We start from the raw sequence: 15,458 nt of genomic DNA on the forward strand, positions 1-15,458 counted from the left end.
TTTATAGAACCTCACACTTATGAAAAGTGTTCCTGCTCTCCATTCTAAACCTCTTGTTTTGGCTATAGCTAATAAACCTTCAATTAATATTAACAAGATTCTTTTATCTTGTTCTATTTGAAATCTTCTCATACTGGTAAATTGACAAATTAGTTTATTATTTTCACATATATCGAGGTACAATGAAAAGCTTCCTGTATGCCGTCCGTACAGATCAATTCATTATATCAGTGCATTGAGGAGTACAAGGTTAAACAGTAACAGAGTACAGAATGAAGTACAGAGAAAGTGCAGTGGTCTGTTCTAATGAAATGTTTTGAAGTCCTTATTGTCTCACAACATCCCATCTGGATTCTTTACATATCCCAAAGACACGTGGGTCAAATTGTTATCTAGGTTCTGTAAAGTGTTAGAATCTGAGGTGAGAGTTGATTGGAATGTGAAGAGGAAAAGTTACAGGAAAAATTATTTGCTCTGTGAGCTATCATTGACTCAGTGCCTCTCTCTATGTCATAAGGAAATTGGAAATATGTGCTACGTATAGACAGCATCAAAGTTCAAGGAAATAGAAGATACAGGTGGCCCCCGTTTTTCGAACGTTCGCTTTACGACACCTCGCTGTTATGAAAGACCTACATTAGTTACCTGTTTTCGCTAATAGAAGGTGTTTTCACTGTTACGAAAACAGGCAGCGCGCACTCCGAGCAGCCAAGCTCCTCCCCCAGATCTGCATTCTCGCCGGCATTGCTTAAACACGTGCCTCTGAGCATCTGTGCTTTATGTCGATTTATTTTGTGCATCCATTAGCAAGATGAGTTCTAAGGTATCGGAAAAGCCTAAAAGAGCTTGTAAGGGTGTTACACTTAGCATAAAACTAGACATAATTAAGCGTTTCGATCGTAGTGAACGAAGTAAGGACATTGTCCGTGCATTGAACTTGCCTGCATCCACCATTCACACCATTTATACGCACGGAGAAAGAATTTTGAAAGCTGCCGATGTTACTGTTGGTTCTGCTTGTAGCAAAGTGGTCTCTCTTAGTTGGCATCCAGTAATGGGTAAAATGGAAAGTTCATTGCTTGAGTGGATTGATGGGTGTACAAAGCCTGGTGTTCCATTAAGTTATCTTATACTTAAGGAGAAATCAGTCAGTCTTTTTAATAAGCTGAAACAGAAAGCACTGGACGATGGTGATGAAAGTGTTGCAAAAGTGGAATTTAAAGGCAGTCATGGGTGGTTTGACTGGTTTCTGAGGTGAGTGCAGCTTCATAGTTTAACGTTTACTGGAGAGAGTGCTTCGGCTGATACTGAAGCTGCCGAAAAGTTCCCAGCAGAACTGAAGAAAATAATTACAGAAGATGGTTATTCGTTTTATCAAGTGTTTAACTGTGACGAAACTGCAATTTATTGGAAAAAATTGACAAGCAAGACATTTATTTCGATAGAAGAAAAGCAGGCTAAGGGACACAAGGCATTGAAGGACAGGTTTACCCTAATGCCTATTATTAATGCCACTGGTGATGCTGTCCTTAAGCCTCTACTAGTGTACCATTCAGAAAATCCGAGGGCACTGAAATGCGTTGATAAGAAAATACTTCCCATTGTGTTCTGTGCACATCCAAGTGGTTGGAATACCCAAGTGCTTTTTTCTGAGCATATGAGTGAAACATTAGTCCTTTTGTTGAAAAATACTGTAGAGAAAATAACCTCGATAATAGGTGTCTTGTGATTGTCGATAATTGTGTTGTTCATCCACCTGGCATTGCTGAGTATGGCAGTAACATTTGTGTTGTGTTCTTACCGCCAAATACGACATCGTTGCTGCAGCCGTGTGACCAAGGCCTAATAGCCACAATTAGGACTTACTATACGCAAAATGTGATGCGTTTTATGGGTTCTGTTCCAGAGAACTGCTCATAGCTAATTTCTCTGTAAGTCAATAGTGTCCATTTTTTAGGGTAGGACACGTCATATCACTCTGCATACTTTCTAATAATTCTTTTATTTCATTGAGTATCCAACCTAACACTATCTATAATTTAGCAAGTAGAATGTATCCTGTCATTAATGAAAACCATGGAACATTTTATTCTTAAACAGAATTTTAAAAAAATTATGGGAGAATTTCCATAAGTCAGATCATTCGTATCCTGGGGAGCTGTATATTTCTATCAGGTTGCCCTCAAACTCCAATCCTCCAGAAAAACAAACTCAAGTTAGTCCAGGTTCATGATGTACAAATTAATACGCAAGAATGAATACAAAATTGATCAACTCTCCTATAAGTTTAAAGATCGTCAGGCCCCCTCGAGTATTCTACTCCATCCGAACCACCCAGCTACCTCATCCTCTGCTCAAATTTCCACCACGTAATCTTGGCATCAGTTTAATGATAAAAATTCCAGGTGTACAGTGAGTTGAGAAGACTCAAGTTTGAAGGTGAGGCTGTTTGGAGTTTACTTAACCCGGATTGCCTGGCAAACTTTATTCTAGTGCTGGCTCAGTTTTGCTCGGTTCTTGCTCTATTTGTTGTGGGAGTGACAGTGAGGTTTCACATCAGTGCGGCTCCAGTGACTTGTTTTCAATCCTGAGCTGTGGCAGTGGTTGTCTGGAGTTTTGCACATTCACCATGGTGTTTTCCCCAGTGATTTTATTTGGTTTCCTCAGGTGCTCTAGTTCTCTTTCATGGATTGGCAGGGTCTGTGCCCTGTCTGTGGGTGAGTTGATGTAAGTGTAGCAAGAATAAAATGGGATTAGTGTAGGCACAGAAGTCTGCAAATGCTGGAACCTGGAACAACAAACAATCTGCTGGAGGAACTCAGCAGGTCAAGCCAGTGGGAGTGTCTTTGCTGCAAATTTAAGGGTGTAAACTGCTTGACCTGCTATCAGCGTTTCAGGTCAAACCATCTGCAATTCCTTTCCCACCACTGATTCTGTACGAGCCACTATGTTCGTCTAGCAGATTGCTGCATGTTTAGTGTAGATAGATGCTTGATGGTCACCACTAGCTCTGTGGGCTGCAGGGTCTGTTTCCAAACTGTATGACCCTATGACTTTGACTTTGGTGCCATGTGATTGCGCCTTTAAATTTAAAGCAAAGACACTCCCACTGGCACCAGGTCTTTAGACATTGTATTAAATGCATCTCGGCCCAGTTACCTCTGAGCATGTCTGCTGCATTCCTATTCTCAGATTTCTTTTGTAGCTGTAGTCTTGGATCAGATTGGTTTGGCTTCAGATGTATGCTGGAGTGAACTATTCAGAACCCTTTGATCCTGTTAAGATTCATCTTTCTGCCTCTTTGACATTTATTAGTTGTTACCTTATCTCTGGACGTAGGGAGAAACACCAACCTCAGACCTTGGTACCAACAGGAAGAGCACGTGTCATTGTGAGAGCTTGCACCAGGAAATCCTGGCCTCTGCATTCCCTGTAATGTTGACATATATTCCTGGGAGAACGGCAGGAAATCCATAGAAATTTCCATCCCCTTCCACACCTGTAAGCTGCGCGTGTTAATAGCAAGTGTGAACTCCCAAACTACTTCTGTTGTTAACTGCTGCTTGTCTGAGATTGCAAATTTTCATCATTAAGCAATGACTGGAAGTGGATGCAGTACTATAAAACAGTGCTAGACCAACTGTGGTTCCCCAGAGAGCTGTACTGGATGCCCTAGACAGGAATAGGAAACATAACAATAGGCAACAGTTAGAACAATGAAATATAAGCATAGCATTCACAGTGTTTGTGCTGTTCTGTCTCACAGTCAACTTCAATCATTTACAGGATCCTTTCCGAGAAAAAGGTTCAAAGTAGGGGTGCCCTTTCTATGGCAACCAAATCCAGGGGCCAAGTGTAATGAAATCAAGGGCCCTATTGGAATAAACCTCTGGCCTACTTAGTTTCATTTCAATTTACACTTTGTAGAGTGGACCACACTGGCGACGTGACGCTGTCTCTGGCAAAAGGAATCAGCTGCAGTGGGCGGGTCTCGAGTCACAAACAAGTTAATCATATGATGGATGACAGGTTCCCCCTCTTTTGAGAATGAGTAGTTCTATGTCTCACAGCTCCAACAACCCATGTTTGATCCTGACCTCCACTGCTTCCTCTATGGAATTTAACACATTCTTCCGGTGACTGAGTGGGTTCTTCCGGGGGCCCTGGTTTCATCCCACATCCCAAAGATGTTCGTATTAGTGGATTATATGTCTGCTGTAAATTACCCCTATTGGTAGGAAAATCTGGAGGAGTTGTTGGGTTTTGGTGAGAGAGTACGTTACAGAGAAAAAGTGGGAGATTAAGATTGATAGGGTTGCTTGGAGCTATTGTAAGTAAGTTTGCAAGGTTTTAACAACTAAATGGAAACTTTAATGGTTGGGTTACACAGTTTAATTCCATATGCTGATGAAACAAATACTCAATTGCTGAGTGGCAGATTACTATATCATGCACATTACAATGTTGTCAGGAGCTATGTTTTGAGAAGATAAATAAAGTAGGCATGTTACTTTAAAAATTAGAATCTAAATAAAATAGAACAATGACAGGAGATTCCAATGGAGTATAATCTTCAGCAAACAATCTTTGGAGGAACTCAGCGGGATAGGCAGCATCTGTGGAGGAAAATCAGGATCTGTAAAAGGTTTTAACCCAGAGTCAAAATTCCCTCCATAGATGCTACCTGACCCACTGAGTTTTTCCAACATAGAACGTAGAACAGTACAACAAAACAGGCCCACAATGTTGTGCAGACCTATCTAAACTTACTCTATGATCAATCTAACTCTTCCCTCTTACACAGCTCATAATACTCCAAAGCAACATATACAAAGTACTGGAGGAACTCAGCCAGTCAGGCAGCATCTATGGAAAAGAGTAAACAGTTGACATTTCGGGCCAAGATCCTTCTTCAGGACTACTCCATTTTTCTTACTCCCATGTGCCTATTTCAGAGTCTTTAAAATGTCCCTATTGTATTAGGCTCTACCACCATGCCTGGCTGTGTTCCAGACACCCACCACACTCTGTAAAAAAAAAACTACCTCTGCTAAGTTTTCTTCCACTCGCCTTTAACTGATTGCCTCTGGCCAACCTGGGGAAAAAGGTGCTGGCAGTCTACTCTATCCATGTGTCTTATAATCTTATACACCTCTTATCAATTCACTTCTTATTTTCCTTCGCTCCAAAGAGAAAAACACTACCTTGTTCACCCTTTTCTCATAAGACATAAGGCATCTTCATCTCAAAAGAACACACACAACATGCTGGAGGAACTCAGCAGGCCAGGCAGCATCTATGGGAAAAAAAGTACAGTCGATGTTTTGGGCTGAGACCCTGCAGTATCTTCATTTGCAATCTTTTGTGTCTCCTTAATCCTTGGTAAAGTCTGATTGGGTAAAATTGATGATATGCTTTGTGTATCCTCTAAGTATATGTAAAAACTACACACGAGAAAACTCTACCACAAGATCAGTCTTCAAAACCAAATCTGTGGTGTTTACACTATATCTGCCCACCTCCAACTCATTAGCATCAGTAGGCAGCCTAGTACAGTGAGCTGCAACTCCTTGATACCGCACCAGAAAGAAACTGAATCAAATATCAGGGCTACAATTTGAAGCTGTGCTCACTTGCCTGTTATAATTTGCATCCTTACTGGGAGCATCATGGCCCTGAACTTGATACAAAACTCATTAAGTGGTGCCATATATGTAATCATTTAAAGCTGTCGCAAGCTGTCTCAACAGGATATTGATTGAAATACTCCTGTGAAATTGGTTATTGCATAACTGCAACAAGCTGTATTTGAGTCCTGAAACAGAGAGAGCATGATAAGAATATTAACTCTGCTCTTAGCGAGAGAGAGAGAGAGAGGGAGAGCGCGCGCGCTCCCTGTACAACATTCAAACTAGTTCATTGTCATAGTATGTACAGTGGTATGCAAAAGTTTGGGCACCCCTGGTCAAAATTTCTGTTACTGTAAATAGTTAAGTGAGTAGAAGATGAACTGATCTCCAAAAGTCATAAAGTTAAAGATGAAACATTCTTTTCACCATTTTAAGCAAGATTAGTGTATTATTTTTGTCTTGTACAATTTTAGAGTGAAAATAGGAAAGGAGCACCATGTAAAAGTTTGGGCATCCCAAGAGATTTGAGCTCTCAGATAACTTTTACCAAGGTCTCAGACCTTAATTAGCTTGTTAGAACTATGGCTTGTTCACAGTCATCATTAGGAAAGGCCAGGTGATGCAAATTTCAAAGCTTTATAAATACACTGACTCCTCAAACCTTGTCCCAACAATCAGCAGCCATGGGCTCCTCTAAGCAGCTGCCTAGCACTGTGAAAATTAAAATAAATGATGCCCACAAAGCAGGAGAAGGCTATAAGAAGATAGCAAAGCATTTTCAGGTAGCCGTTTCCTCAGTTTGTGATGTAATTAAGAAATGGGAATTAACAGGAATGGTGGAGGTCAAGTTGAGGTCTGGAAAACCAAGAAAAATTTCCATGAGAACTGCTTGTAGGATTGCTAGAAAGGCAAATCAAAACCCCCGTTTGACTGCAAAAGACCTTCAGGAATATTTAGCAGACTCTGGAGTGGTGGTGCACTGTTTTACTGTGCAGTGACACCTGCACAAATATGACCTTCATGGGAGTCATCCGAAGAAAACCTTTCCTGTGTCCTCACCACAAAATTCAGCATCAGAAGTTTGCAAAGGAACATCTAAACAAGCCTGATGCATTTTGGAAACAAGTCCTGTGGACTGATGAAGTTAAAATAGAACTTTTTGGCCGCAATGAGCAAAGGTATGTTTGGAGAAAAAAGGGTGCAGAATTTCATGAAAAGAACACCTCTCCAACTGTTAAGCACGGGAGTGGATCAATCATGCTTTGGGCTTGTGTTGCAGCCGGTGGCACAGGGAACATTTCACTGGTAGAGGGAAGAATGAATTCAATTAAATACCAGCAAATACTGGAAGTAAACATCACCCCATCTGTAAAAAAGCTGAAGATGAAAAGAGGATGGCTTCTTCAACAGGATAATGATCCTAAACACACCTCAAAATCCACAATGGACTACCTCAAGAAGCACAAGCTGAAGGTTTTGCCTTGGCCCTCACAGTCCCCCGACCTAAATATCATCGAAAATCTGTGGATAGACCTCAAAAGACCATTCAAGACGGCTCAAGAATCTCAGAGAACTAGAAGCGTTTTGCAAGGAAGAATGGGCGAAAATCCACCTAACAAGAATTGAGAGACTCCTAGCCAGCTACAGCAAGTGTTTACAAGCTGTGATACTTGCCATTGGGGGTGTTATTACGTACTGACCGTGCAGGGTGCCCAAACTTTTGCATGCCACTGTATATGTCACCATATACAACACTGAGATTCATTTTCTTGTGAGCATGCTTAATAAATCCCATAACCTTAATAGAATCAATGAAAGTCCACATTCACAGGGCAACAACCAGTGTGCAAAAAGACAACTAGCTATGCAAATACAAAAAGAAGAAAATAATAATAAGAAATCAATAAATAAGCAATAAATATCAAAAACATGAGATGAAGAGTTCCTGAAAGTGAGTCCATAGAATCGGCTTTGTGAAAACCATCGTTTGTAATTATTTAATTCCTGTTGCATTGCTACACCATTTTAAATTAATGTTTGCAATCACTAGAAGGACATGTTGCTCAGGTGAGTAGGATGAGATCAAGTTGACTGGGAAAAGACACTTGTGTAAACAGCCAGATTGTTTTTGTGCTGCACGGAAACACAAAGCAAAGCCTTTCCATTTTGGCTGGAATTTAGGAGTGAAATACAATGTAGTGCGATCAGTAACATGTTTTATGTTGCTGCCCTAGATTGGAAAGGGTGCTGGAGGCATCACTGAAAGATCATTAGAAATTGTCTTGAAGAATTTCTGGACTCTGCCAGAGCTCCCACCAAGTGACATAGTTAGATTCTGGAAAAGCGATGTTTCATCCTCACAAACAACCTCTTGCAGGTGAACTAACTGCCGTTCTGCACAGCCCTCGAGAGCTTTCTGCTCTTTCCTGTGCATGTTTTTCTTTGGTATTCTGAGCACCCTCATGAGCAGAGAGTGGAGCAGATCTCTGTTAGAGGCTTTCCCATCCCACAGCAACCTGCCACCTTGCCTGCAATGGAATATGCATTTTAGGGTTTCTGTCTGTTCCCCCTCCTGTCCTAATGACCTGCCCATCATCACCTTCTCATCCCCCACCTCCTTCCCTTCATTCCTATTAAATTCCTACTTCTTCAGCCCTATGCTTCTTCCATCTATCACCTTCCAGCTTCTCACATCATTTCCTTTCATCCAGTAGGTTTCTGCAAATAAAGCAAAGTGAGGCGTTTTATGGTTAATGAAACCTGTAACACATTTTATTGAACTGCAAGACCTAAGCCCAAAAAGGTGCTAGAAATCTTTTCACAATCACGTCGTCATGTCAGACCAGCCTCTTAAAGTGAAACCCCAACTCAATGTTGGTGATTGTGAATTATGTACATTTCCCTGCCTTACCCTACACAGATCTCAACCCCCCCACCCCCCCCAGAATTTACTAAAACTGGAATTGTGGGCCTGTCTGAAGCTTGGACAAGTTACCTGGGATGGGTCTGGTGTTCCATGGGTGGAAGAACAGCAGGTGTCTCTGGCTCATCCAGGGATGTGTTGACATGCTTGTGGCCATGTTGTGAAGCCAGGGATACTCCAAATCTTGTTGGGCTGGTGATTGACCGAAGTACTTTCATTTTTACCTCTCTTACCTATGTTAAAAGTATTTTTTCCCCATTCCAAAATGTGGAATGGGCCATCACAAGGGAACCTAAGGGAATGTTGGTGTGCATCATGGCGAACGAAAACAAACAAGGTGGAATGTAGGTCAACCAGAACCCAAGAGTATTGTACGCCATAATGGGAGGTAGGAATAGCTGAAAAGGAATTAAATTTACTGAGGAGGGTAGAACGCTGTTGAAATGCCAACCAGGCAGTCATGACATCAGGAATGAAATCACCTGGCTCACCTGAACTTAATGTCAGCCAACCACAGGCCCATGACTGCTGCTGGATAAGCCGGGACCTCTGGGTCAGTATCTTTGTCGGCTGCCATGCCGGCATAGTCAGTCCCTATGTATACGGCCTCAACGACTGGCCATGAGAGGCAATCAGCTGCTGTGCAAACCAAGGGTCTGATAATTTGGCCATCACACGCATGAGTGGTTTGTGGTCAACAAACACTGTGAAATGGTGACCCTCTAGAAAAAAATGAAAATGGCCGACAGCCAGATAGAGACCAAGAAGCTCACGGTCAAACATGCTGTACTTCCTAGTGTTCATACCAAAGTGAGCATAGTAAAACCATAGCCCTGGTGTCTGTTTCGCAGCCGCAGATGTCCTTATGTTGGAGGCCTTGCTATCTCGGCTTATTGAGGTAGGTAAAGGAGGAGGAATTATGCATCTCTGCCTGGCTGAGTGTAGACTATCAGCCATTTTAGCAAGCTCCCTATAATCCTTCATGGGTGCATTAGCAGGGGCTCTGCAAATTTGATCAGGTCTCTGCTGCATGAAGAGTTCTTTAAAAATAAAACAAGGATGGTGATTTCCCAGGGGAGACAACATGTGGTCCATTAGCTCCGATAGCTTAACATTACCAAAACTGGGTAAGAAGAACAATTGTTTGGCGCGCACAGAAGTCAATAAGTAGCCCAAAAGTCCATAGAAGGTGAGTTTTCAGCGATTGTTATTTATTGTGTTCAGGCGGGTCTTCAGGCAGACTCAACACTCTCACTGCTGTGGAATTCTTGAGCGAAATGACCACCTAGTGGAATTTGGTGTCATCTGCGGTGATCTCCCACAGAGCGAATTGGGCCTCGTCTTGAACAAACCAAGCAAATACATTTTGCTCCCAAAACTCTGACAGTTTTAAATCGACTGCATTGGCTGACGTGTTCAATAACTCTGGAAAAGTCCTGGAGCTTCAGGGTCACCAATGTAAGTTTTTGCAAATAAAACAAAGTGAGGTGCTTTATGTTTAAAGAAACTCATAACACATTTCATTTAACTCCAAAACCAAAACACAAAAACACGCTAAAAATCTTAACATAATTACATCAGACCAGCCTCTTAAAGAGAAACGCCAGCTCAATGTTGGTGGTTGCAAATTATGTACATCTCCCCCAATTATGTTACCCTACAATTCCACCTCCTCCACACACCTGCCTTCCCCTTCACCTGGACTAACCTATTACTTGCCAGCTTGTACTCCTCACCCTACCCTTTTATTCTGACATCTTCCTTCATCCTTTCCAGTCCTGATAAGGGGTCAAGGTCTGTAACATCGACTAATCATTTCCCTCCAGAGATGCTGCCTGACTTACTGAGTTCCTCCAGCATTTTGAGTGTTGCTCAAGATTTCCATCATGTGCAGAATCCCTTGTGTTTTGTTTCATGTGTCATGGTACCTTGTGTAACTTTCAAGTCCTGACCTAGTGGAAGGAACAGGTGAAGTGATGAATGACAGAAGGCTTCAGGTTAAGTCAAATCAAATTTATTGTCATGTGCCAAGTACGTTGAGGTTTTGGTACAAAGAAAAACTTACTTGCAGCAAGATCACAAGCACATAGCATCAAGACAGCCCACAGAGCACAAACTATACATAATTTGTACATAAATTATACAAGAGAAAAGACTGTGTAAAAGATATTAGTGCAAAAGAAAACAAACAAGTTCCTGGTAGTACGAGGGGTGGTCCATAGTGTCCCCTTGCTTTGTTAAAATTGGGATGCTTGTAGGAAAGTTGCTGTTCCTGAACCTGGTGGGATTTTAGGCTTCTGTTCCTCCTGCCTGACAGTAGCAGTGAGAAGAGAGCATGACCCAGGTGATGGGGATTCACGATGACAGATAACATGTGCAGACTCTTTTGATCTTTGGTAGGTTTATAAAGAAGCCCCTGAATGTGCATGGCTAGACAACCCCCCCCCCCCCCCAATCTTTCCAGGCAACATCATTCCTGAGTGGTTTCCTTCCTTCCTTACCTGGGTCTTTTCCATTACTTATCCCTCGTAGAGGGAGCAGAACCAAACTTCCACTGTCTGATTTGTGCTCATTGTACACCATGTGCTCAAGGAGACTGTGTGCAAATTCACTAATTTCTTACCCTTCCACAAGCGCACTTTGAAAGGGTTCCCTGTCAATAACCCATCCTGATCTCAGGTTCCTGCAGTTCTATTGAGTTCATGAGCACATGATGTCACAGTTACTTACCCTAAGCTTTTCATAGATCAACAGTAATAGAATAGCAGGTACCTTTTGCAGCCATCGACCAGTCAGGATAAATGGTCTGTCCCATACCATGATGTCTGCTCTTCTCTTTCCTTCACAGAGCAACGTGATCTTGTTAATTAACTTGAACAATGGTGCAGTCAGTCGAATTATCTTCTCTGGTAAAGAGCAGGAACCTCCTAAAAAGGCACACTGGTGGGCGAATAAAGAAGACAAGGTCGGTAATTCAGGTTGATTTGCATAAGGCAGTAAATTTTTCAGTTATCTAATTTGATTTCCAAGTTGTATTATGTAATGAATAGACACAGGACCATAAGCAACAGAACTGCTGCTGTAACATCAATGGTCCCATACTCTGTTGGAATGCAACTTCATTTACTGATAGTTATAACTGGGAGAGTGTTGAAAGGTTAAACATTTTCTTTGTGTAGCCAACAGAAAACAAGGTAGCGTGACGGGACATTGGATAGTGCTAGAGCTTCACAGTTCTAGGGACCTGGTTTTAATGGTGATCTCTGGTACTATCTATGTGGAGTTCACATATCCTTCATGTGATAACATGAATTTCCTCCAGGTCTTCTAGTTTTTTCTCATATCCTAAAGACACCTTGTTGGCTAATTAATTGGCCACTGTAAATGGTTAGGACAATCTGTGGGGAGAATAAATTAATAGAAAACTTAATAGGGAATTGAATTGCCCTGTGAACCGGTATAGACTCAATGGGCTGCAGTGGTTTCCTTTTATATTGTCAGACAATACATGGAAATATGAAAAATACAGCATTGATATAGAGCCTCTAATGTAGTTTGATATACGTGGTGCTGCCGTGAATTGTACTTAAAGTTCAAAGTGAACTTTATTATCAAAGTACATATATGTTACTATATACAACCCTGAGATTCAATTTCTTGTGGGCATACTCAATAAATCTATAGAATAACAGCCACAATAGAATCAATGAAAGACGGCACCGTCTGGGGCATTCAACGAGAGTACAGAAAACAACCAACTTGTGCAAATACAAAAAGAAGAAATAATAAATAAATAGTAAATATCGAGAACATGAGATGAAGAGCCCTTGAAAGTGAGTCCACTGGTTGTGGGAATGTTTCAGTGATGGGCAAGTGAAGTTGAATGAAGTTATCCCCTTTGGTTCAAGAGCCTGATGGTTGAGAAGTAGTAATTGTTTCTGAACCTGATGGTGCAAGTCCTGAGGCTCCTAATGGCAGCAGTGAAAAGAGCATATCCTCTCTGGTAGGGGTCTTTGATGATGGATGGTCCTTTCCTGCAACAGTGTTTCATGCTCAATGATTAGGAGGGCTTTACCTGTGATGTACTGGGCCATATCTGCTACTTTTTGTAAGATTTACCATTCAAGGGTATTGGTGTTTCCATACAAGGCTGTGATGCAGCCAGTCAATATACTCTCCACTACACATGTATAGAATTTTGTCAAAGATTTGGATGTCATGCCAAATCTCCACAAACTCCTAAAAAAGTAGAAGCGCTGCTGTGCTTTCTTCATAATTTCACTCAGGTGCTGGGCCTAGGGAAGGTCCTCCCAAATTACAGAGGAGTTTAAAGTTACTGTCCTTCTGATCCTCCAGTGACGACTGGCTCATGGACCTGGTTTCCTTCTCATGAAATCAATAATCAGCCTCTTGGTCTCGGTGACCTTGAATTGTTACAACACTACTCAGCCAGATTTAAAACCTCCCTCCTTTATGCTGGCTCATCACCATCTTTGATTTGTCCTGTGACAGTGGTGTCATCAGCAAACTTAAATATCGTATTGGAGCTGTGCTTAGCCTTGCAGTCATAAGTGTAAATCAAATAGAGCAGGGGGATAGGCATACAACTGTGCTGATGGCGATTGTGGAGAGATACTGTTGCCAATCCAAATTGACTGGGGTCTGCAAGTGGAGAAATCCAGAATCCATTTGCACAAGGAGGTATTGAGGCCTAGGTCTTGAAGCTTATGGATTAGTTTTAAAGGGATGATTGTATTGAATGCTGAGCTGTAGTCAATAAAGAGCACCTTGATGTATGCATCTTTACTGTCCAGATGTCCCAGGATTGAGTGAAGAGCTAATGAGATGGCATCCGCTGTGGACCTGTTGCTCTAGTAGGCAAATCACTTCTCAGGCAGGACTTGATATGTTTCATCTCCAACCTCTCAAAACACTTCATCACTGTGTATGTAAGTGGTATTGGACGATAGTCATTGAGGCAGGTTACCACGCTCTTCTTAGGCACTGGAGTAATTGAAACCTGCTTGAATCAGTGGTACCACTCACTGCTGAAGTAAGTAATTAAAGATCTCAGTGAACACTCCAACCAGTTGATCAGCAGAGGTCTTTGGTACTTGGCCTGGTACCCCATCTGGCCCAGATGCACCCTTCTGAAGGCTACTTGCAAGTTGGCTTCAGAGACTGAAATCATAGGATCATTTGGGGATGTGGGAAATCATGAATTAAGCAGAATCACTGGGCAACAGAAGGAAATATCAAGGAAGTTAACAAAACATTGTTCAAAAATGAAGATGAACTGGAATGGAGGGATCAGGCAGCTAATCGGCAGCTATCAAGAGAATTGGGGAACATCCAAGGACTAAAGAAGTCGAGGCTAGATGTTTTATTGATCAAAGCTCTGAAGGATGATTACTTTGAACAAACTCAAGGTTTTATTTCTATGAAGAGCCATCTACTTGTTCTCATTGCCTATCCATTCTGCGAACTCTTTTACACGTCCAACCTCAAACTTTAGACCCCCTAAAGGAAAGTTTTCTTTCTTGTTGGGATTTCTACGTCTTAATAATCCTTGGGTAGAATATTTTTCCAGCAGAAGCTAAAGGAAACCACTGCTGTAACCTGCCAAGTACATGATTTCCCAACATGTCAGTCTCAATAAAGGATCAAAACAACGACGTTAACGACAGGTGTCGGGAAAGAGCGGCATGGGGGAAAATTGTCTTGCCAACTGGAAATTCCAGATGTGACCTAACGACGAGAATATTTTTACTGACTTCTTCCTTAATCCTTTTGGTGAGGATTTATAGTCACTAGTTACAAATTCACTGAGCAATAGCAGTAGTTTCCCCAGTATTTCCCTTTCTCTTGTTTTGCAATGAAGTAATCAAGCTGAACAGAATGTTAGAGAAAGATTTTTACTGAGATATCAAATTTTATATGGGTGTCATATTTTAAGCAAACTATTATTCTCTTTTCATATGTAGGTCATTTACAAAATGTGCAGAGAATTTTCACACAAAAATTGGCTTGTCTTCTACAAGGAAAGAGGGTAAGATTTCTCTCCTTCAATAGGATCAATCTTTTCTTCAGCAAAATGTTCCCACTTGTGTTTCTGCTCTTTCATTGCTGGTGGAGAGCATTGTTTTATAGTCATATATATCAAGGCGCTCTGTATGACAGTCTTCTGCCAGCAAATACTCAAATATTTAAGTGATTTATTTACTCTTAAACTGTATTCATTGGGACAGGTTGGCTCTCTTCTTAATGACTGGTAATTAGTCACAGCAAGCAGAACATCAGTACAATTTGTTGAAGACCTCAATGCCTCTATCAAGCAAACAGTGAAGAATGGGGAAGAAAAAAAGAGAAAAAGTTCTTGCCTTTATGCAATCCCATTCATGAGTTTTGATCTCTAATTTAGGAAAGTTATGTTCAACAAGCTTCAACATTGTTAATGTGATGATGGTAATCCACTTTTTTCATTAATTTTGGTTATGGTATAACTCCTTTACTAGAATTCTAGCACACCATTCCAACTATTCTTTTAATTATGACATTCAGTCGTTTACATCCACTTAAAGAAAGGTTCCATCCAAAAAATGGAATTTGGATAAAATAGAGCTTCTCTGGTGTACTCTGGAGTCAGCCTATATCTTGTGCTGAAGTGTCTAGAGTGGGACAAATTTTCAAGCTTCTTGCTTGGAAAGACAAGTATTTCTACTGAAAGTAACCACTTAGAAAAGATGCCTAGTGGCTGCCAATTCACAGAGAAGATGATCACATCCCTCGAGGCACAAAGTACACGTAAAAACTGCAGGTAAAAGGCAAGAAATACTGATTGCTGTGAAGAAATCGAAGTCAAAGTCAAGTTTATTGTCTAATGCACAAGTACATGTAAGCAGAGA

At 41.3% G+C, this 15,458-nt stretch overlaps 1 protein-coding gene across 2 annotated transcripts in view; it reads left to right on the top strand.

Annotated features, from left to right (window-relative positions):
- The window catches only part of vwa8 (von Willebrand factor A domain containing 8), a 501,727-nt gene that overhangs the window by 365,387 nt on the left and 120,882 nt on the right, over positions 1-15,458 (top strand). For both annotated transcript variants that reach the window (XM_073046008.1, XM_073046009.1), the window contains exons 30-31: positions 11,402-11,518; positions 14,538-14,602. In XM_073046008.1, coding sequence (XP_072902109.1) covers positions 11,402-11,518; positions 14,538-14,602 — 182 coding nt within the window. The remainder of the gene's footprint in view (positions 1-11,401; positions 11,519-14,537; positions 14,603-15,458) is intronic.

This window comes from Hemitrygon akajei, chromosome 5 (assembly GCF_048418815.1).
Source record: "Hemitrygon akajei chromosome 5, sHemAka1.3, whole genome shotgun sequence".
Taxonomy (NCBI): Eukaryota; Metazoa; Chordata; class Chondrichthyes; order Myliobatiformes; family Dasyatidae; genus Hemitrygon; species Hemitrygon akajei.